This window comes from Coregonus lavaretus, assembly GCF_964263955.1.
Source record: "Coregonus lavaretus genome assembly, contig: HAP1_SCAFFOLD_1975, whole genome shotgun sequence".
In the NCBI taxonomy this organism is placed as follows: domain Eukaryota; kingdom Metazoa; phylum Chordata; class Actinopteri; order Salmoniformes; family Salmonidae; genus Coregonus; species Coregonus lavaretus.
The window spans coordinates 52,501-75,432 of record NW_028158112.1 but is presented as its reverse complement, the minus strand read 5'-3'; the positions used below and the strand labels follow the sequence as shown (position 1 = coordinate 75,432).

At 47.8% G+C, this 22,932-nt stretch overlaps 1 protein-coding gene across 1 annotated transcript in view; it reads left to right on the top strand.

The window, feature by feature from the left end:
• The window catches only part of LOC311124411 (unconventional myosin-XV-like), a gene marked incomplete at both ends in the record, with an annotated part of 38,757 nt that overhangs the window by 13,158 nt on the left and 2,667 nt on the right, over positions 1–22,932 (top strand). Inside the window, 9 exons of the mRNA XM_084198568.1 lie at positions 680–810; positions 3,156–3,250; positions 3,468–3,545; positions 4,364–4,460; positions 5,115–5,275; positions 7,526–7,659; positions 8,969–9,102; positions 20,698–20,831; positions 21,639–21,779. Coding sequence (XP_084054694.1) covers positions 680–810; positions 3,156–3,250; positions 3,468–3,545; positions 4,364–4,460; positions 5,115–5,275; positions 7,526–7,659; positions 8,969–9,102; positions 20,698–20,831; positions 21,639–21,779 — 1,105 coding nt within the window. The remainder of the gene's footprint in view (positions 1–679; positions 811–3,155; positions 3,251–3,467; positions 3,546–4,363; positions 4,461–5,114; positions 5,276–7,525; positions 7,660–8,968; positions 9,103–20,697; positions 20,832–21,638; positions 21,780–22,932) is intronic.

The following is a 22,932-nucleotide window of genomic DNA, read 5'->3' as shown; positions in this document are numbered from 1 at the left end:
CTCTAACCCCTGGTCTCTAACCCCTGACCTCTAACCCCTGACCCTACTGTCAACTCCTCAAACAGATTACAGGAAACACCAGCTCTAAACCGTAAGACCCTAACTCTAACCCCTGGTCTATAACCCCTGACCCTACTGTCAACTCCTCAAACAGATTACAGGAAACACCAGCTCTAAACCGTAAGACCCTAACTCTAACCCCTGGGTCTCTAACCCCTGACCCTACTGTCAACTCCTCAAACAGATTACAGGAAACACCAGCTCTAAACCGTAAGACCCTAACTCTAACCCCTGGACTCTAACCCCTGACCCTACTGTCAACTCCTCAAACAGATTACAGGAAACACCAGCTCTAAACCGTAAGACCCTAACTCTAACCCCTGGTCTATAACCCCTGACCCTACTGTCAACTCCTCAAACAGATTACAGGAAACACCAGCTCTAAACCGTAAGACCCTAACTCTAACCCCTGACCTCTAACCCCTGACCCTACTGTCAACTCCTCAAACAGATTACAGGAAACACCAGCTCTAAACCGTAAGACCCTAACTCTAACCCCTGGTCTATAACCCCTGACCCTACTGTCAACTCCTCAAACAGATTACAGGAAACACCAGCTCTAAACCGTAAGACCCTAACTCTAACCCCTGGTCTCTAACCCCTGACCTCTAACCTTTAGGGACAGTTGTCAGCGTGGTTGGAGGTTGCTCTACATCCTGACTGCATTCCATCGCTGCTCCGAGGTCCTGAAGCCCTTCTTGTTAAAGTTCCTACAGGACGCCTGCTGCAGCCAGGGAGGACTGTTTCAGGGTAGGTGTCTGAAGATAGTAGAGAAATAGCAGAGCTAGTAGGCCTGTATATACACTACCAGTCAAAAGTTTGGACACACCTACTCATTCCACGGTTTTTCTTTATTTTTTTTTACTATTTTCTACATTGTAGAATAATAGTGAAGACATCAAAACTATGAAATAACACATAATGTAGTAACCAAAAAAGGGTTAAACAAATCAAAAATATATTTTATATTTGAGATTCTTCAAAGTCGCCACCCTTTGCCTTGATGACAGCTTTGCACACTCTTGGCATTCTCTCAACCAGCTTCATGAGGTAGTCACCTGGAATGTATTTCAGTTAACAGGTGTGCCTTGTTAAAAGTTAGTTTGTAGAATTTCTTTCCTTCTCAATGCGTTTTAGCCAATCAGTTGTGTTGTGAAAAGGTAGGGGTGGTATACAGAAGATAGCCCTATTTGGTAAAAGACCAACTCCATATTATGGCAAGAACAGCTCAAATAATCAAAGAGAAACGACAGTCCATCATTACTTTAAGACATGAAGGTCAGTCAATATGGAACATTTCACGAAATGTGAAAGTTTCTTCCAGTGCAGTCGCAAAAACCATCAAGCGCTATGATGAAACTGGCTCTCATGACGACCGCCACAGGAAAGGAAGACCTCTGCTGCAGAGGATAAGTTCATTAGAGTTACCAGCCTCAGAAATTGCAGCCCAAATAAATGTTTCAGAGTTCAAGTAACAGACACATCTCAACATCAACTGTTCAGATGAGACTGGGTGAATCAGGCCTTCATGGTCAAATTGCTGCAAAGAAACCACTACTAAAGGACACCAATAAGAAGAAGAGACTTGCTTGGGCCAAGAAACACGAGCAATGGACATTAGACTGGTGGAAATCTGTCCTTTGGTCTGATGAGTCCAAATTTGAGATTTTTGGTTTCAATTGTGAGACGCAGAGTAGATGAACGGATGATCTCCGCATGTGTGGTTCCCACCGTGAATCATGGAGGAGGAGGTGTGGTGGTGTGGGGGTGCTTTGCTGGTGACACTGTTTATTTTATTTTATTTTTTCATCTTTATTTAACTAGGCAAGTCAGTTATGAACAAATTCTTATTTACAATGAAGGCCTACACCGGCCAAACCCGGACGACGCTGGGCCAATTGTGCGCCGCCCTATGGGACTCCCAATCACGGCCGGTTGTGATACAGCCTGGAACCGAACCAGAGGGGTCTGTAGTGACGCCTCAAGCACTGAGATGCAGTGCCTTAGACCGCTGCACCACTCGGGAGCCCAGTGGCAGCACTGTCAGGGATTTATTTAGAATTCAAGGCACACTTAACCAGCATGGCTACCACAGCAATCTACAGCGATACGCCATCCCATCTGGTTTGGGCTTAGTGGGACTATCATTTGTTTTTCAACAGGACAATGACCCAGCACACCTCCAGGCTGTGTAAGGGCTATTTGACCAAGAAGGAGAGTGATGGAGTGCTGCATCAGATGACCTGGCCTCCACAATCACCCGACCTCAACCCAATTGAGATGGTTTGGGATGAGTTGGACCGCAGAGTGAAGGAAAAGCAGTCATCAAGCGCTCAGCATATGTGGGAACCCCTTCAAGACTGTTGGAAAAGCATTCCAGGTGAAGCTGGTCGAGAGAAATGCCAAGAGTGTGCAAAGCTGTCATCAAGGCAAAGGGTGGCGACTTTGAAGAATCTCAAATATAACATATATTTTGATTTGTTTAACACTTTCTTTGGTTACTACATGATTCCATATGTGTTATTTCATAGTTTTGACTTCTTCACTATTATTCTACAATGTAGAAAATAGTTTTAAAAAATAAAGAAAAACCCTTGAATGAGTAGGTGTTCTAAAACTTGGACTGGTAGTGAACTACAGCCTGTATGTGTGTGTGTGTGTGTATGTGTGTGTATGTGTGTGTGTATGTGTGTGTGTGTGTGTATGTGTGTGTGTGTGTATGTGTGTGTGTGTGTATGTGTGTGTGTGTGAATGAGTAGGTGTGTCCAAACATTTGACTGGTGCTGTATATACAACACTGGTTTTGTAAAGTATTGTATATCAGTCACTTTTACACATACCTCTGTGGAGGTAATATTGATGTGTATTAGGGATAGTCCTCTGGGTATAGCGACAATGGGGTCATTTACATTATCCCTTTATATACATTACTCTCCAGATAATGTTGCTGTGTATTGATATGTATATTGTTCATGTGTATTCTCCAGATAATGTTGCTGTGTATTGATATGTATATTGTTCATGTGTATTCTCCAGATAATGTTGCTGTGTATTGTATTGATAGGTACAGTATATTGTTAATGTGTATTATCCAGGTATAGCGAAGGCTTGTGAGCAGAACCTGAGGAAGACCTATCGGTACGGAGGACGCATCATTCCTCCTAGCGGCATGGAACTCAAAGCTATGCTGGTTAGTACTGACCTCTAACCCCTAGTCCTAACCCTTAACCTCTGACCCCTAGTCCTAACCCTTAACCTCTGACCTGTGGTGGTCAGTAATGATCACTAGCGTTGCTACGTTCTCCAAAAAAACGAAATCTTGAACGTCGCTAAATAACCAGCTAACAAATGTCCAAACAGTTTGGATAACCCCTGACCTCTACACTCTAACCCCTGACCTCTGACAGGCGGGGAGGAGCTCCAAGCGACAGCTGATCCTGTTCCCAGGAGGCATCGAACGCCACCTGAAGATCAAGACGTGCTCTGTGAGTCTCCTAGACTGTGTCCGTTTCTTTCTGTCTCTCTGTGTGTGTCTGTGTCAGTGGATTGTGATCATGTGTTCTCCTGTGCTGCAGGTGGCTCTGATCATGTGTTCTCCTGTGCTGCAGGTGGCTCTGATCATGTGTTCTCCTGTGCTGCAGGTGGCTCTGATCATGTGTTCTCCTGTGCTGCAGGTGGCTCTGATCATGTGTTCTCCTGTGCTGCAGGTGGCCCTGATCATGTGTTCTCCTGTGCTGCAGGTGGCTCTGATCATGTGTTCTCCTGTGCTGCAGGTGGCCCTGATCATGTGTTCTCCTGTGCTGCAGGTGGCCCTGATCATGTGTTCTCCTGTGCTGCAGGTGGCTCTGATCATGTGTTCTCCTGTGCTGCAGGTGGCTCTGATCATGTGTTCTCCTGTGCTGCAGGTGGCCCTGATCATGTGTTCTCCTGTGCTGCAGGTGGCCCTGATCATGTGTTCTCCTGTGCTGCAGGTGGCCCTGATCATGTGTTCTCCTGTGCTGCAGGTGGCCCTGATCATGTGTTCTCCTGTGCTGCAGGTGGGCCCTGATCATGTGTTCTCCTGTGCTGCAGGTGGCTCTGATCATGTGTTCTCCTGTGCTGCAGGTGGCCCTGATCATGTGTTCTCCTGTGCTGCAGGTGGGCCCTGATCATGTGTTCTCCTGTGCTGCAGGTGGCTCTGATCATGTGTTCTCCTGTGCTGCAGGTGGCCCTGATCATGTGTTCTCCTGTGCTGCAGGTGGCCCTGATCATGTGTTCTCCTGTGCTGCAGGTGGCCCTGATCATGTGTTCTCCTGTGCTGCAGGTGGCTCTGGATGTGATAGAGGAGCTGTGTTATGAGATGGGCCTACACAGACTGGAGGCCATTGACGAATACACTGTCTTCCTGGTCACGAGAAGAGGTTCACACACACACACACACACACACACACACACACACACACACACACACACACACACACACCAGAGATACACACACACACACACACACACACACACACACACACACACACACACACACACACCAGAGATACACACACACACACACACACACACACACACACGAGATACACACATACACACACACACACACACCAGAGATACACACACACACCAGAGATACACACACACACACACCAGAGATACACACACAAACACACACACACACACACACATGCCAGAGATACACACACACACACACACACCAGAGATTCACACACACACACACACACACACACCAGAGATACACACATACACACACACACACACACACACACACCAGAGATACACACATACACACACACACACCAGAGATACACACACACACACAATACTATAATATTACAGTTTGTGTCTGTCTGTCTGTCTGTCTGTCTGTCTATATGTCTGTCTTGCTGTCTGTCTGTCTGTCTGTCTGTCTGTCTGTCTGTCTGTCCATACTATAATATTACAGTTTGTGTCTGTCTGTCTGTCTGTCTGTCTGTCTGTCTGTCTGTCTGTCTGTCTGTCCATACTATAATATTACAGTTTGTGTCTGTCTGTCTGTCTGTCTCCAGGTCAGAATGTCCGTCCCCTCAATAAGCAGGAGTACATCCTGGACATTACTACGGAGGCGGAGCCAGTGGACAGTACCTACAGCCTGTGGTTCAGGAGGGTCATCTGGACACAGACGCTCAAATTAGACAACGAGCTCTGGGTCACCATGCATTATAACCAGGTATAACAACCAGCTTTGCCTTATGATGCATTATAACCAGTTATAACAACCAGCTCTGCCTTATGATGCATTATAACCAGGTATAACAACACCATGATGCATTATAACCAGGTATAACAACACTATGATGCATTATAACCAGGTATAACAACACTATGATGCATTATAACCAGGTATAACAACACTATGATGCATTATAACCAGGTATAACAACACTATGATGCATTATAACCAGGTATAACAACACTATTATGCATTATAACCAGGTATAACAACTCTATGATGCATTATAACCAGGTATAACAACACGATGATGTATTATAACCAGGTATAACAACACTATGATGCATTATAACCAGGTATAACAACACTATGATGCATTAGAACCATGTATAACAACTATATGATGCATTATAACCAGGTATAACAACACTATGATGCATTATAACCAGGTATAACAACACTATGATGCATTATAACCAGGTATAACAACACGATGATGCATTCTAACCAGGTATAACAACACTATGATGCATTATAACCAGGTATAACAACACGATGATGCATTATAACCAGGTATAACAACACGATGATGCATTATAACCAGGTATAACAACACTATGATGCATTCTAACCAGGTATAACAACACTATGATGCATTATAACCAGGTATAACAACACTATGATGCATTCTAACCAGGTATAACAACACTATGATGCATTATAACCAGGTATAACAACACGATGATGCATTATAACCAGGTATAACAACACGATGATGCATTATAACCAGGTATAACAACACGATGATGCATTATAACCAGGTATAACAACACGATGATGCATTATAACCAGGTATAACAACACTATGATGCATTATAGCCAGGTATAACAACATAATGCAGTACAACCAGGTATAACAAAACTATTATGCATTCTAACCAGGTATAACAACACGATGATGCATTCTAACCAGGTATAACAACACTATGATGTATTATAACCAGGTATAACAACACTATGATGTATTATAACCAGGTATAACAACACCATGATGCATTATAACCAGGTATAACAACACTATGATGCATTATAACCAGGTATAACAACACTATGATGTATTATAACCAGGTATAACAACACTATGATGCATTATAGCCAGGTATAACAACATGATGCAGTACAACCAGGTATAACAAAACTATTATGCATTCTAACCAGGTATAACAACACGATGATGCATTCTAACCAGGTATAACAACACTATGATGTATTATAACCAGGTATAACAACACTATGATGCATTATAACAACACGATGATGTATTATAACCAGGTATAACAACACTATTATGCATTTTAACCAGGTATAACAACACTATGATGCATTTTAACCAGGTATAACAACACTATGATGCATTATAGCCAGGTATAACAACATGATGCAGTACAACCAGGTATAACAAAACTATTATGCATTCTAACCAGGTATAACACCACTATTATGCATTATAACCAGGTATAAAAACACTATGATGCATTATAACCAGGTACAAAACACTATGATGCATTATAACCAGGTATAAAAACACTATGATGCATTATAGCCAGGTATAACATCATCATGCATTATAGCCAGGTATAACATCATGATGCATTATAACCAGGTATAACAACACTATTATGCATTACAACCAGGCATAACAACACTATGATGCATTATAACCAGGCATAACAACACTATTATGCATTATAACCAGGTATAACAACACTATTATGCATTATAACCAGGCATAACAACACTATTATGCATTATAACCAGGCATTACAACACTATTATGCATTATAACCAGGCATAACAACACTATGATGCATTATAACAGGCATAACAACACTATTATGCATTATAACCAGGCATAACAACACTATTATGCATTATAACCAGGTATAACAACACTATGATGCATTATAGCCAGGTATAACATCATGATGCATTATAGCCAGGTATAACATCATGATGCATTATAGCCAGGTATAACATCATGATGCATTATAGCCAGGTATAACATCATGATGCATTATAGCCAGGTATAACAACACTATGATGCATTACAAGCAGGTATAACAACTATATGATGCATTATAGCCAGGTATAACAACACTATGATGCATTATAGCCTGGTATAACAACACTATGATGCATTACAAGCAGGTATAACAGTCAGCTCTGTGTTATGACGCTTTATAACAGGTGCTTCCAGACTACCGTAAGGGCCTGATGAACATCCTGCCCAGAGGTAAAGTCTCTGAACAGCAGTTCCTCCAGATCTCTAAACTATCAGCTCTACAACACAGAGCCAAGGACATCACATTCATACCCAGCATGTAAGAAAACATCTCTACGTCATCTCTATGTCATCTCTCCATCATCTCTATGTAATCTCTCCATCATCTCTATGTAATCTCTCCATCATCTCTATGTCATCTCTCCATCATCTCTATGTAATCTCTCCATCATCTCTATGTCATCTCTCCATCATCTCTATGTAATCTCTCCATCATCTCTATGTCATCTCTATGTAATCTCTCCACATCTCTATGTCATCTCTATGTAATCTCTCCATCATCTCTATGTAATCTCTATGTAATCTCTCCATCATATCTATGTAATCTCTCCATCATCTTTATGTAATCTCTCCATCATCTCTATGTAATCTCTCCATCATCTCTATGTCATCTCTCCATCATCTATATGTCATAACTCCATCATATCTATGTAATCTCTCCATCATCTCTATGTAAAATATCCATCATCTCTATGTAATCGCACCATCATCTCTATGTAATCTCTCCATCATCTCTATGTAATCTCTCCATCATCTCTACGTCATCTCTATGTCATCTCTCCATCATCTCTATGTAATCACTCCATCATCTCTATGTAATCTCTCCATCATCTCTATGTCATCTCTCCATCATCTCTATGTAATCTCTCCATCATCTCTATGTAATCTCTCCATCATCTCTGTCATCTCTCCATCATCTCTATGTCATCTCTATGTAATCTCTCCATCATCTCTATGTCATCTCTATGTAATCTCTCCATCATCTCTATGTCATCTCTATGTAATCTCTCCATCATCTTTATGTAATCTCTCCATCATATCTATGTAATCTCTCCATCATCTTTATGTAATCTCTCCATCATCTCTATGTAATCTCTCCATCATCTCTATGTCATCTCTCCATCATCTCTATGTCATCACTCCATCATATCTATGTAATCTCTCCATCATCTCTATGTAAAATCTCCATCATCTCTATGTAATCGCACCATCATCTCTATGTAATCTCTCCATCATCTCTATGTAATCTCTCCATCATCTCTATGTAAAATCTCCATCATCTCTATGTAATCGCACCATCATCTCTATGTAATCACTCCGTCATCTCATGTAATCTCTCCATCATCTCTGTAATCTCTCCATCATCTCTATGTAATCACTCCATCATCTCTATGTAATCCCTCCATCATCTCTATGTATTCTCTCCATCATCTCTATGTAATTACTCCATCATCTCTAAATCATCTCTCCATCATGTCAATGAATGTAAAAAGCCTATAACTGAGAAAAGTTCCCCCTTCTTTCTCCCTCTCCCCTCTCTCTCTCTCTCTCTCTCTCTCTCTCTCCAGCCATGAGTTGTCAGAGTACATCCCCCCCCCCCTGTTCGGGAAGCAGCCCCCCCAGGCATGGGTCACCATGGTAACACAGCACATGCAGCAGGTCCATACCCTCAGCCCGCACCAGGCCAGAGCTCAGTTCCTGGGTAGGACACAGACACACATCTAGCACAGACAATACATATACACCCCTTCAAATGGATGGAGCACATACAATACATATACAGCAGTGTGGACACCCCTTCAAATGGCTGGATCACATACAATACATATACAGCAGTGTGTGGACACCCCTTCAAATGACTGGATCACATACAATACATATACAGCAGTATGTGGACACCCCTTCAAATGGATGGAGCACATACAATACATATACAGCAGTGTGGACACCCCTTCAAATGGCTGGCTCACATACAATACATATACAGAAGTATGTGGACACCCCTTCAAATGGCTGGATCACATACAATACATATACAGCAGTGTGTGGACACCCCTTCAAATGGCTGGCTCACATAAAATACACATACAGCAGTGTGGACACCCCTTCAAATGGCTGGCTCACATACAATACATATACAGAAGTATGTGGACACCCCTTCAAATGGCTGGATCACATACAATACATATACAGCAGTGTGTGGACACCCCTTCAAATGGCTGGCTCACATACAATACATATACAGCAGTGTGGACACCCCTTCAAATGGATGGCTCACATACAATACATATACAGAAGTATGTGGACACCCCTTCAAATGGCTGGATCACATACAATACATATACAGCAGTGTGTGGACACCCCTTCAAATGACTGGAGCACATACAATACATATACAGCAGTGTGTGGACACCCCTTCAAATGACTGGAGCACATACAATACATATACAGCAGTGTGTGGACACCCCTTCAAATGGCTGGATCACATACAATACATATACAGCAGTGTGTGGACACCCCTTCAAATGACTGGAGCACATACAATACATATACAGAAGTGTGTGGACACCCCTTCAAATGACTGGATCACATACAATACATATACAGCAGTGTGTGGACACCCCTTCAAATGGCTGGAGCACATACAATACATATACAGCAGTGTGTGGACACCCCTTCAAATGGATGGAGCACATACAATACATATACAGCAGTGTGTGGACACCCCTTCAAATGACTTGATCACATACAATACATATACAGCAGTATGTGGACACCCCTTCAAATGGATGGAGCACATACAATACATTGTCACTAAACCGATGTGGATGTGGTGGAGGAGTCAAGCGCAGGAAACAGAGGTTTAGTCCAACAAGACTTTAATAGTCTAAATCACACGAGTAGAACACCCCGACCTCGAAAATACACGAAGTGGCGAGGGAAAATTACGCACACGCGTAAAACACTAAACATGAAACAAAACGGAATACAAACACGTAGCATCGACAAAGTGGCAACAAAATAACAACACACAAATACCCTAGAGCAAAACAAGGAACTTATAAGACACGTAATCAACACCCAAACAGACACAGGTGTGACAGACAGACAAAAGCAATCAAATACAGAAACATAGAGCGGTGGCAGCTAGTACTCCGGGGACGGCGAACGCCGAAGCCTGCCCGAACCAGGAGGAGGAGCAGTCTCGGCCGAAACCGTGACAGTACCCCCCCTTGACCCCGGCCTCGGGGACGGCCAGGAGGACGCGGACCCGGGCGCGTGGGATGCCCACGGTGAAACTCAGTCAGGAGGGATGGATCGAGTATGTCCCTCCTGGGCACCCAGCACCGTTCCTCCGGACCGTACCCCTCCCACTCCACGAGATACTGGAGACCACTCCTCCGGCGCCTCGAGTCCAAGATGATCCGGACCCTGTACGCCGGGGCCCCCTCGATGTCCAAAGGGGGCGGAGGGGTCTCTCCTATCTCATCTTCTTGGAGTGGGCCAGCTACCACCGGCCTGAGAAGAGACACATGGAACGAGGGGTTAATATTTTTATACTCAATAGGCAGTTGTAACCTGTAACACACCTCGTTCAATCTTCTCAGGACTTTGAAGGGCCCAACAAACCGCCGACCCAGCTTCCGGCAGGGCAGGCGGAGGGGCAGGTTTCGAGTCGAGAGCCAGACTCGATCTCCCGGTGCGTAAACCGGTCCCTCACTGCGGTGGCGATCGGCGCTCGCCTTTTGTTGACGGATGGCACGCTGCAGATGGACATGGGCAGCGTCCCACGTCTCCTCCGAGCGCCGAATCCACTCGTCCACCGCAGGGGCCTCGATCTGGCTCTCGTGCCACGGTGCCAGGACCGGCTGATAACCTAAAACACACTGGAAAGGTGTTAAGTTGGTGGAGGAGTGGCGGAGAGAGTTCTGGGCCATCTCTGCCCAGGGGATGAACCTAGACCACTCCTCCGGCCGGTCCCGGCAATAGGACCTCAAAAACCTACCCACATCCTGGTTGACACGTTCCACCTGCCCATTACTCTCTGGGTGGTACCCCGAGGTAAGGCTTACCGAGACCCCCAACCGTTCCATGAACGCTCCCCAAACTCTGGAAGTGAACTGGGGACCTCGGTCAGACACAATATCCTCGGGGACCCCATAGTGCCGGAACACATGGGTAAATAGGGCCTCAGCGGTTTGTAGGGCAGTAGGGAGACCCGGCATGGGAAGGAGACGACAGGCCTTGGAAAACCGATCCACAACGACCAATATGGTGGTATTCCCCTGGGAGGGGGGTAGGTCTGTTACGAAATCCACCGATAGGTGGGACCATGGTCGTTGTGGAACGGGCAGGGGATGTAGCTTACCCCTGGGCAAATGTCTAGGCGCCTTACACTGGGCACACACCGAGCAGGAGGAGACATAAACCCTCACATCCCTAGCTAACGTTGGCCACCAGTATTTCATGCTAAGACAGTGCACGGTCCGGCCAATACCTGGATGTCCAGAGGAGGGTGATGTATGAGCCCAATAAATAAGACGATCACGGACCTCGAGCGGAACGTACGTCCGCCCCACAGGACACTCGGGGGGAGTAGGGTCGGTACGCAGTGCCCGCTCGATTTCCGCATCGACCTCCCATACCACCGGAGCCACCAAACAAGACTCCGGCAATATGGAAGTAGGCTCGTTGGACCTCTCCTCCGTGTCATACCGCCGGGACAGGGCGTCTGCCTTACCATTCTGGGACCCTGGGATGTATGTGATCTTAAAAACAAACCGGGTTAGGAACATATTCCACCTAGCCTGACGAGGGTTCAATCTCCTAGCTGCCCGGATGTACTCCAGGTTACGGTGATCAGTCAGAATGAGGAAAGGGTGTTGAGCCCCCTCAAGCCAATGCCTCCACACCTTTAGGGCTTGGACTACGGCTAACAGCTCCCTGTCCCCAACATCATAGTTGCGCTCCGCCGAGCTGAGCTTCTTAGAGTAGAAAGCACAGGGGCGGAGTTTAGGTGGCGCGCCGGACCGTTGTGACAGGACTGCCCCAATACCGGTCTCGGACGCGTCTACCTCAACCTGGAATGGTAAAGAGGGATCCGGATGCGCCAGCACCGGAGCCGAGGTGAACAGGTTCTTCAGTTTGACAAATGCCCTGTCCGCCTCAGCCGACCACTGCAAACGAACCGGACCCCCCTTTAGCAGGGACGTAATGGGAGCTGCAACCTGTCCAAAACCCCGAATAAACCTCCGGTAGTAATTAGCAAAACCCAAGAACTGCTGCACCTCTTTTACAGTGGTTGGAGTTTGCCAATTACGCACGGCCGATACCCGGTCTACCTCTATCTCCACACCAGACGCGGACAACCGATAACCCAAAAAGGAGACGGACTCCTGGAAGAACAGGCATTTCTCTGCCTTGACATACAAGTCATGCTCCAACAGTCTTCTCAACACTCGGCGCACCTGGGCTACATGCTCGGCTCGAGTAGCAGAGTACACTAGGATGTCGTCGATGTAAACTACTACCCCCTGCCCATGCATGTCCCGGAAAATCTCGTCAACAAAGGATTGGAAGACTGAAGGAGCATTCATTAACCCGTATGGCATGACGAGATACTCGTAATGACCCGAGGTGGTGCTAAATGCTGTCTTCCATTCATCCCCCTCCCTAATGCGCACCAGATTGTACGCGCTCCTGAGATCCAACTTTGTGAAGAACCGCGCTCCGCGTAATGATTCCGTCATCGTCGCAATCAGTGGAAGTGGGTAGCTGTATTTAACTGTGATCTGATTGAGACTACGATAATCAACACACGGGCGCAATCCCCCGTCCTTCTTCTTCACAAAGAAGAAACTCGAGGAGACTGGGGAAGTAGAGGACCGTATGTATCCCTGTGCCAAAGACTCGGCTATGTATGTCTCCATAGCCGCTGTTTCCTCTTGAGACAAGGGATACACACGACTCCGTGGAAGAGCCGCTCCTGTTTGGAGATTTATAGCACAATCCCCCTGTCTATGAGGAGGTAGCCGTGCTGCCCTCGATTTGCTAAACACGAGTGCTAAATCCTCATACTCGGGGGGAATGCGCAGTGCGGGCACTTGGTTCGGACTCTCTACCGAGGTCGCCCCTACGGAAACACCTAGACATCTCCCTACACACTGGGCAGACCACTCCATAAGAGCCCTCTGTTGCCACGCTATGGTAGGATCATGGGGTGCTTAACCAGGGAAGGCCCAACACCACGGGGTACGCAGGAGAGTCAATCAGATAAAACTGAATGATCTCCTCATGACCCCCCTGCGTCGTCATCGTCAGTGGTGCTGTGACCACCATGATCAGGCCCGACCCCAACGGCCAGCTGTCTAATGCGTGGACAGGAAATGGAGCTTCTACCGGCCGAAGGGGAATTCCTAACCTACTACAAAATGCCCGATCAATAAAGTTCCCAGCTGCGCCGGAATCTACTAGCGCCTTATGCTGGGAATGAGGTGCCACCTGTGGAAACCTCACAGGAATACTCATGTGACCAACAGAGAGCTCTGGGTAAGTGGGGCACCTACTCACCTGAAATGACTCCCCAGTGCGTGACCTGTTGTCCCCTCTCCCAGGAGACCCTCCCCAGCACCTGGCCGCAGTGTGTCCTCCACGACCGCAGGTGGTGCAGGGGATGGCCCCCCTCGGGTTCCCTCTCCTCCTCTCTCTAGCGCCAGCACCCCCGAGCTCCATGGGAATCGGCTCGGAGGTGCTGGAGGGTGGACTGGACGACCCCCACTCGGGACGTCCGCGGGTAGCCAGCAGGGTGTCCAGACGGATGGAAATGTCCACCAACTGGTCAAACGAAAGGTTGGTGTCCCTGCAGGCCAGCTCCCGACGAACGTCCTCTCGTAGACTACACCGGTACTGGTCGATGAGGGCCCTCTCTTTCCACCCCGCATCCGCCGCTAGTGTCCGGAACTCCAGTGCGAACTCCTGTGCGCTCCTCTTCCCCTGTCGGAGGTGGAATAGACGCTCTCCCGCCGCTTTCCCCTCAGGTGGATGATCGAAGACAGCCCTGAAGCGGCGGGAGAACTCCGCGTAGGTGATGGTTGCGGCGTCTATTCCCCTCCATTCGGCGTTGGCCCACTCCAACGCCTTGCCGGAGAGACAGGAGATGAGGGCGGAGACGCTCTCATATCCCGAGGGCGCCGGGTGTATGGTGGCAAGGTAAAGTTCCACCTGCAGGAGGAATCCCTGACACCCGGCTGCAGAACCGTCATATGCCCTCGGGAGCGAGAGCCGAATGCCACTGGGTTCCGGTGCTGAGAGAGGAGGACTGGCCGTTGGTGATGAGATGTTGTAAGGGTCCTTGGCCACCTCTCGATTCACCACTCGGCGCAGAGTGTTGGACACCTCGTCCATGGCAGTCCCGAGTTGCCGGATCATGGCGTCCTGGAAGTTGATCCGGTCCAGCAGGGATTCGGGTGCCGCCGCTGTTCCTGCTGACTCCATGGCGGTGTGTTGTTCTGTCACTAAACCGATGTGGATGTGGTGGAGGAGTCAAGCGCAGGAAACAGAGGTTTAGTCCAACAAGACTTTAATAGTCTAAATCACACGAGTAGAACACCCCGACCTCGAAAATACACGAAGTGGAGAGGGAAAATTACGCACACGCGTAAAACACTAAACATGAAACAAAACGAAATACAAACACGTAGCATCGACAAAGTGGCAACAAAATAACAACACACAAATACCCTAGAGCAAAACAAGGAACTTATAAGACACGTAATCAACACCCAAACAGACACAGGTGTGACAGACAGACAAAAGCAATCAAATACAGAAACATAGAGCGGTGGCAGCTAGTACTCCGGGGACGGCGAACGCCGAAGCCTGCCCGAACCAGGAGGAGGAGCAGTCTCGGCCGAAACCGTGACATACATATACAGCAGTGTGTGGACACCCCTTCAAATGACTGGATCACATACAATACATATACAGCAGTGTGTGGACACCCCTTCAAATGGCTGGATCACATACAATACATATACAGCAGTGTGGACACCCCTTCAAATGGCTGGCTCACATACAATACATATACAGAAGTATGTGGACACCCCTTCAAATGGCTGGATCACATACAATACATATACAGCAGTGTGTGGACACCCCTTCAAATGGCTGGCTCACATACAATACATATACAGCAGTGTGGACACCCCTTCAAATGGCTGGCTCACATACAATACATATACAGAAGTATGTGGACACCCCTTCAAATGGCTGGATCACATACAATACATATACAGCAGTGTGTGGACACCCCTTCAAATGGCTGGCTCACATACAATACATATACAGCAGTGTGGACACCCCTTCAAATGGCTGGATCACATACAATACATATACAGCAGTGTGTGGACACCCCTTCAAATGGATGGAGCACATACAATACATATACAGCAGTGTGTGGACACCCCTTCAAATGACTGGATTCTATTTCAGCCACACCCGCTGCTGACAGGTGTATCAAATCGAGCACACAGCCATGCAATCACCATAGACAAATATTAGCAGTAGAATGGCCTTACTGAAGATCTCAGTGACTTTCAACATGGCACCGTCATAGGATGCCACATTTCCAACAAGTCAGTTTGTCAAATTTCTGCCCTGCTAGAGCTGCCCCGGTCAACTGTAAGTGCTGTTATTGTGAAGTGGAAACGTCTAGGAGCAACAACGGCTAAGCCGCGAAGTAGTAGGCCACACAAGCTCACAGAACGGAACCGACGAGTGCTGAAGCGCGTAAAAATTGTTTGTCCACGGTTGCAACACTCACTACTGAGTTCCAAACTGTCTCTGGAAGAAATGTCAGCATAAGAACTGTTCGTCGGGAGATCCATGAAATGGGTTTCCATGGCCGAGCAGCCGCACACAAGCCTAAGATCACCATGCGCAATGCCAAGCGTCGGCTGGAGCAGTGGAAATGCGTTCTCTGGAGTGATGAATCACTCTTCACCATCTGGTGACGTACGAATCTGGGTTTGGCAGATTCCAGGAGAACACTACCTGCCGCAATGCATAGTGCCAACTGTAAAGTTTGGTGGAGGAGGAATAATGGTCTGGGGCTGTTTTTCATGGTTTGGGCTAGGCCCCTTAGTTCCAGTGAAGGGAAATCTTAACGCTACAGCATACAATGACATTCTAGACGATTCTGTGCTTCCAACTTTGTGGCAAACAGTTTGGGGAAGGACCTTTCCTGTTTCAGCATGACATTGCCCCGGTGCACAAAGCGAGGTCCATACAGAAATGGTTTGTTGAGACCGGTGTGGAAGAACTTGACTAGCCTGCACAGAGCCCTGACCTTAACACCTTTGGGATGAATTGAAACTCTGACTGCGAGCCAGGCCTAATCGCCCAATATCAGTGCCCGACCTCACTAATGCTCTTGTGGCTGAATGGAAGCAAGTCCCCGCAGCAATGTTCCAACATCTAGTGGAAAGCCTTCCCAGAAGAGTGGAGGCTGTTATAGCAGCAAAGGGGGGACCAACTCCATATTAATGACCATGATTTTGGAATGAAATGTTCGACAAGCAGGTATCCACATCCCATTGGCCATGTAGTGTAGCTACTAGTACTACTACTACTACTACTACTACTACTACTAGCAGGTGTCCACATACTGTTGGCCATGTAGTGTAGCTACTACTACTACTACTACTACTACTACTAGCAGGTATCCACATCCCATTGGCCATGTAGTGTAGCTACTACTACTACTACTACTACTACTACCACTACTACTACTACTACTACTACTACTACTACTAGCAGGTATCCACATCCCATTGGCCATGTAGTGTAGCTACTACTACTACTACTACTACTACTACTACTACTACTACTAGCAGGTATCCACATCCCATTGGCCATGTAGTGTAGCTACTACTACTACTACTACTACTACTACTACTACTACTACTAGCAGGTATCCACATCCCATTGGCCATGTAGTGTAGCTACTACTACTACTACTACTACTACTACTACTACTACTACTACTACTACTACTACTACTACTACTACTAGCAGGTATCCACATCCCATTGGCCATGTAGTGTAGCTACTACTACTACTACTACTACTACTACTGCTACTACTAGCAGGTGTCCACATACTGTTGGCCATGTAGTGTAGCTACTACTACTACTACTACTACTACTACTACTACTACTACTACTACTACTAGCAGGTATCCACATCCCATTGGCCATGTAGTGTAGCTACTACTACTACTACTACTACTACTACTACTACTACTACTACTACTACTACTAGCAGGTATCCACATCCCATTGGCCATGTAGTGTAGCTACTACTACTACTACTACTACTACTACTACTACTAGCAGGTATCCACATCCCATTGGCCATGTAGTGTAGCTACTACTACTACTACTACTACTACTACTACTACTACTACTACTACTAGCAGGTATCCACATCCCATTGGCCATGTAGTGTAGCTACTACTACTACTACTACTACTACTGCTACTACTAGCAGGTGTCCACATACTGTTGGCCATGTAGTGTAGCTACTACTACTACTGCTACTACTACTACTACTACTACTACTACTACTACTACTACTACTACTACTAGCAGGTGTCCACATCCCATTGGCCATGTAGTGTAGCTACTACTACTACTACTACTACTACTACTAGCAGGTGTCCACATACTGTTGGCCATGTAGTGTAGCTACTACTACTACTACTACTACTACTACTACTACTACTACTACTACTACTAGCAGGTGTCCACATCCTATTGGCCATGTAGTGTAGCTACTACTACTACTACTACTACTACTACTACTAGCAGGTGTCCACATACTGTTGGCCATGTAGTGTAGCTACTACTACTACTACTACTACTACTACTACTACTACTACTACTACTAGCAGGTGTCCACATCCTATTGGCCATGTAGTGTAGCTACTACTACTACTACTACTACTACTACTACTACTACTACTACTACTACTACTACTACTAGCAGGTGTCCACATCCTATTGGCCATGTAGTGTAGCTACTACTACAACTACTGCTACTACTAGCAGGTGTCCACATCCTATTGGCCATGTAGTGTAGCTACTACTACAACTACTACAACTACTACTACTACTAATACTACTACTACTAGCAGGTGTCCACATACTGTTGGCCATGTAGTGTCCTACTACTACTACTACTAGGAGGTGTCCACATCCTGTTGGTGTTGTAGTGTTTTCCTCCTGACTGTGTCTGACCTTCCCTCCAGGTCTGGTCAGTCCACATCCTGTTGGTGTTGTAGTGTTTTCCTCCTGACTGTGTCTGACCTTCCCTCCAGGTCTGGTCAGTCCACATCCTGTTGGTGTTGTAGTGTTTTCCTCCTGACTGTGTCTGACCTTCCCTCCAGGTCTGGTCAGTCCACATCCTGTTGGTGTTGTAGTGTTTTCCTCCTGACTGTGTGACCTTCCCTCCAGGTCTGGTCAGTCCACATCCTGTTGGTGTTGTAGTGTTTTCCTCCTGACTGTGTGACCTTCCCTCCAGGTCTGGTCAGTCCACATCCTGTTGGTGTTGTAGTGTTTTCCTCCTGACTGTGTCTGACCTTCCCTCCAGGTCTGGTCAGTCCGCATCCTGTTGGTGTTGTAGTGTTTTCCTCCTGACTGTGTCTGACCTTCCCTCCAGGTCTGGTCAGTCCACATCCTGTTGGTGTTGTAGTGTTTTCCTCCTGACTGTGTCTGACCTTCCCTCCAGGTCTGGTCAGTCCACATCCTGTTGGTGTTGTAGTGTTTTCCTCCTGACTGTGTCTGACCTTCCCTCCAGGTCTGGTCAGTCCACATCCTGTTGGTGTTGTAGTGTTTTCCTCCTGACTGTGTCTGACCTTCCCTCCAGGTCTGGTCAGTCCACATCCTGTTGGTGTTGTAGTGTTTTCCTCCTGACTGTGTCTGACCTTCCCTCCAGGTCTGGTCAGTCCACATCCTGTTGGTGTTGTAGTGTTTTCCTCCTGACTGTGTCTGACCTTCCCTCCAGGTCTGGTCAGTCCACATCCTGTTGGTGTTGTAGTGTTTTCCTCCTGACTGTGTCTGACCTTCCCTCCAGGTCTGGTCAGTCCACATCCTGTTGGTGTTGTAGTGTTTTCCTCCTGACTGTGTCTGACCTTCCCTCCAGGTCTGGTCAGTCCACATCCTGTTGGTGTTGTAGTGTTTTCCTCCTGACTGTGTCTGACCTTCCCTCCAGGTCTGGTCAGTCCACATCCTGTTGGTGTTGTAGTGTTTTCCTCCTGACTGTGTCTGACCTTCCCTCCAGGTCTGGTCAGTCCACATCCTGTTGGTGTTGTAGTGTTTTCCTCCTGACTGTGTCTGACCTTCCCTCCAGGTCTGGTCAGTCCACATCCTGTTGGTGTTGTAGTGTTTTCCTCCTGACTGTGTCTGACCTTCCCTCCAGGTCTGGTCAGTCCACATCCTGTTGGTGTTGTAGTGTTTTCCTCCTGACTGTGTCTGACCTTCCCTCCAGGTCTGGTCAGTCCACATCCTGTTGGTGTTGTAGTGTTTTCCTCCTGACTGTGTCTGACCTTCCCTCCAGGTCTGGTCAGTCCACATCCTGTTGGTGTTGTAGTGTTTTCCTCCTGACTGTGTCTGACCTTCCCTCCAGGTCTGGTCAGTCCACATCCTGTTGGTGTTGTAGTGTTTTCCTCCTGACTGTGTCTGACCTTCCCTCCAGGTCTGGTCAGTCCACATCCTGTTGGTGTTGTAGTGTTTTCCTCCTGACTGTGTCTGACCTTCCCTCCAGGTCTGGTCAGTCCACATCCTGTTGGTGTTGTAGTGTTTTCCTCCTGACTGTGTCTGACCTTCCCTCCAGGTCTGGTCAGTCCACATCCTGTTGGTGTTGTAGTGTTTTCCTCCTGACTGTGTGACCTTCCCTCCAGGTCTGGTCAGTCCACATCCTGTTGGTGTTGTAGTGTTTTCCTCCTGACTGTGTGACCTTCCCTCCAGGTCTGGTCAGTCCACATCCTGTTGGTGTTGTAGTGTTTTCCTCCTGACTGTGTGACCTTCCCTCCAGGTCTGGTCAGTCCACATCCTGTTGGTGTTGTAGTGTTTTCCTCCTGACTGTGTCTGACCTTCCCTCCAGGTCTGGTCAGTCCACATCCTGTTGGTGTTGTAGTGTTTTCCTCCTGACTGTGTGACCTTCCCTCCAGGTCTGGTCAGTCCACATCCTGTTGGTGTTGTAGTGTTTTCCTCCTGACTGTGTCTGACCGTCCCTCCAGGTCTGGTCAGTGCGTTCTCCATGTGTGGCTCCTCCTTCTTCTACATCAAGTCTAGCAGCAGTGGTTCCATCTACGCTCCCTGTATCCTGGCTGTCAATCAACATGGACTGCACTTTCTCAACAAGGACACTCACGTAAGTCCCGCCCACACCACTCACTAAGTCCCGCCCACTCTGCTCACGAAGTCCCACCCACTCTGCTCACTAAGTCCCGCCCACTCTGCTCACTAAGTCCCGCCCACGCTGCTCACTAAGTCCCACCCACTCTGCTCACTAAGTCCTGCCCACTGCTCACTAAGTCCCTCCCACTCTGCTCACTAAGTCCTGCCCACTCCGCTCACTAAGTCCCTCCGACTCTGCTCACTAAGTCCCGCCCACTCTGCTCACTAAGTCCCGCCCACTCTACTCACTAAGTCCCGCCCACTCTGCTCACTAAGTCCCGCCCACTCTGCTCACTAAGTCCCGCCCACTCTACTCACTAAGTCCCGCCCACTCTACTCACTAAGTCCCGCCCACTCTGCTCACTAAGTCCCTCCCACTCTGCTCACTAAGTCCCGCCCACTCTGCTCACTAAGTCCCGCCCACTCTGCTCACTAAGTCCTGCCCACTGCTCACTAAGTCCCTCCCACTCTGCTCACTAAGTCCTGCCCACTCCGCTCACTAAGTCCCTCCCACTCTGCTCACTAAGTCCCGCCCACTCTGCTCACTAAGTCCCGCCCACTCTACTCACTAAGTCCCGCCCACTCTGCTCACTAAGTCCCGCCTACTCTGCTCACTAAGTCCCGCCCACTCTGCTCACTAAGTCCCTCCCACTCTGCTCACTAAGTCCCGCCCACTCTGCTCACTAAGTCCCGCCCACTCTGCTCACTAAGTTCCACCTACTCTGCTCACCCCCTGGTGCAGATAAAAGTAGTAACTGTAAGGTTGGTCCCTGTGGTGCAGGAGCTGCAGACAGTGGTCCCCCTGGCGGAGGTGCAGTCTACCCGCACCCAGAGGCCCTCGGCCGGGGCCAGTTACCCCTACGTAGACCTCACTCTGGGAGACCTGACCACTCACAGAGTCACACAGATACAGCTGGACCAGGTACAAACACAGTCACACAGATACAGCTGAACAGGAACACAGACACATGGTCACCCAGATACAGATGGACAGGAACACAGACACATGGTCACCCAGATACAGCTGGACAGGAACACAGACACATGGTCACCCAGATACAGCTGGACAGGAACACAGACACATGGTCACCCAGATACAGATGGACAGGAACACAGACACATGGTCACCCAGATACAGATGGACAGGAACACAGACACATGGTCACCCAGATACAGCTGGACAGGAACACAGACACATGGTCACCCAGATACAGCTGGACAGGAACACAGACACATGGTCACCCAGATACAGCTGGACAGGAACACAGACACATGGTCACCCAGATACAGCTGGACAGGAACACAGACACATGGTCACCCAGATACAGCTGGACAGGAACACAGACACATGGTCACCCAGATACAGCTGGACAGGAACACAGACACATGGTCACCCAGATACAGCTGGACAGGAACACAGACACATGGTCACCCAGATACAGCTGGACAGGAACACAGACACATGGTCACCCAGATACAGCTGGACAGGAACACAGACACATGGTCACCCAGATACAGCTGGACAGGAACACAGACACATGGTCACCCAGATACAGCTGGACAGGAACACAGACACATGGTCACCCAGATACAGCTGGACAGGAACACAGACACATGGTCACCCAGATACAGCTGGACAGGAACACAGACACATGGTCACCCAGATACAGCTGGACAGGAACACAGACACATGGTCACCCAGATACAGCTGGACAGGAACACAGACACATGGTCACCCAGATACAGACACATGGTCACCCAGATACAGCTGGACAGGAACACAGACACATGGTCACCCAGATACAGCTGGACAGGAACACAGACACATGGTCACCCAGATACAGCTGGACAGGAACACAGACACATGGTCACCCAGATACAGCTGGACAGGAACACAGACACATGGTCACCCAGATACAGCTGGACAGGAACACAGACACATGGTCACCCAGATACAGCTGGACAGGAACACAGACACATGGTCACCCAGATACAGCTGGACAGGAACACAGACACATGGTCACCCAGATACAGCTGGACAGGAACACAGACACATGGTCACCCAGATACAGCTG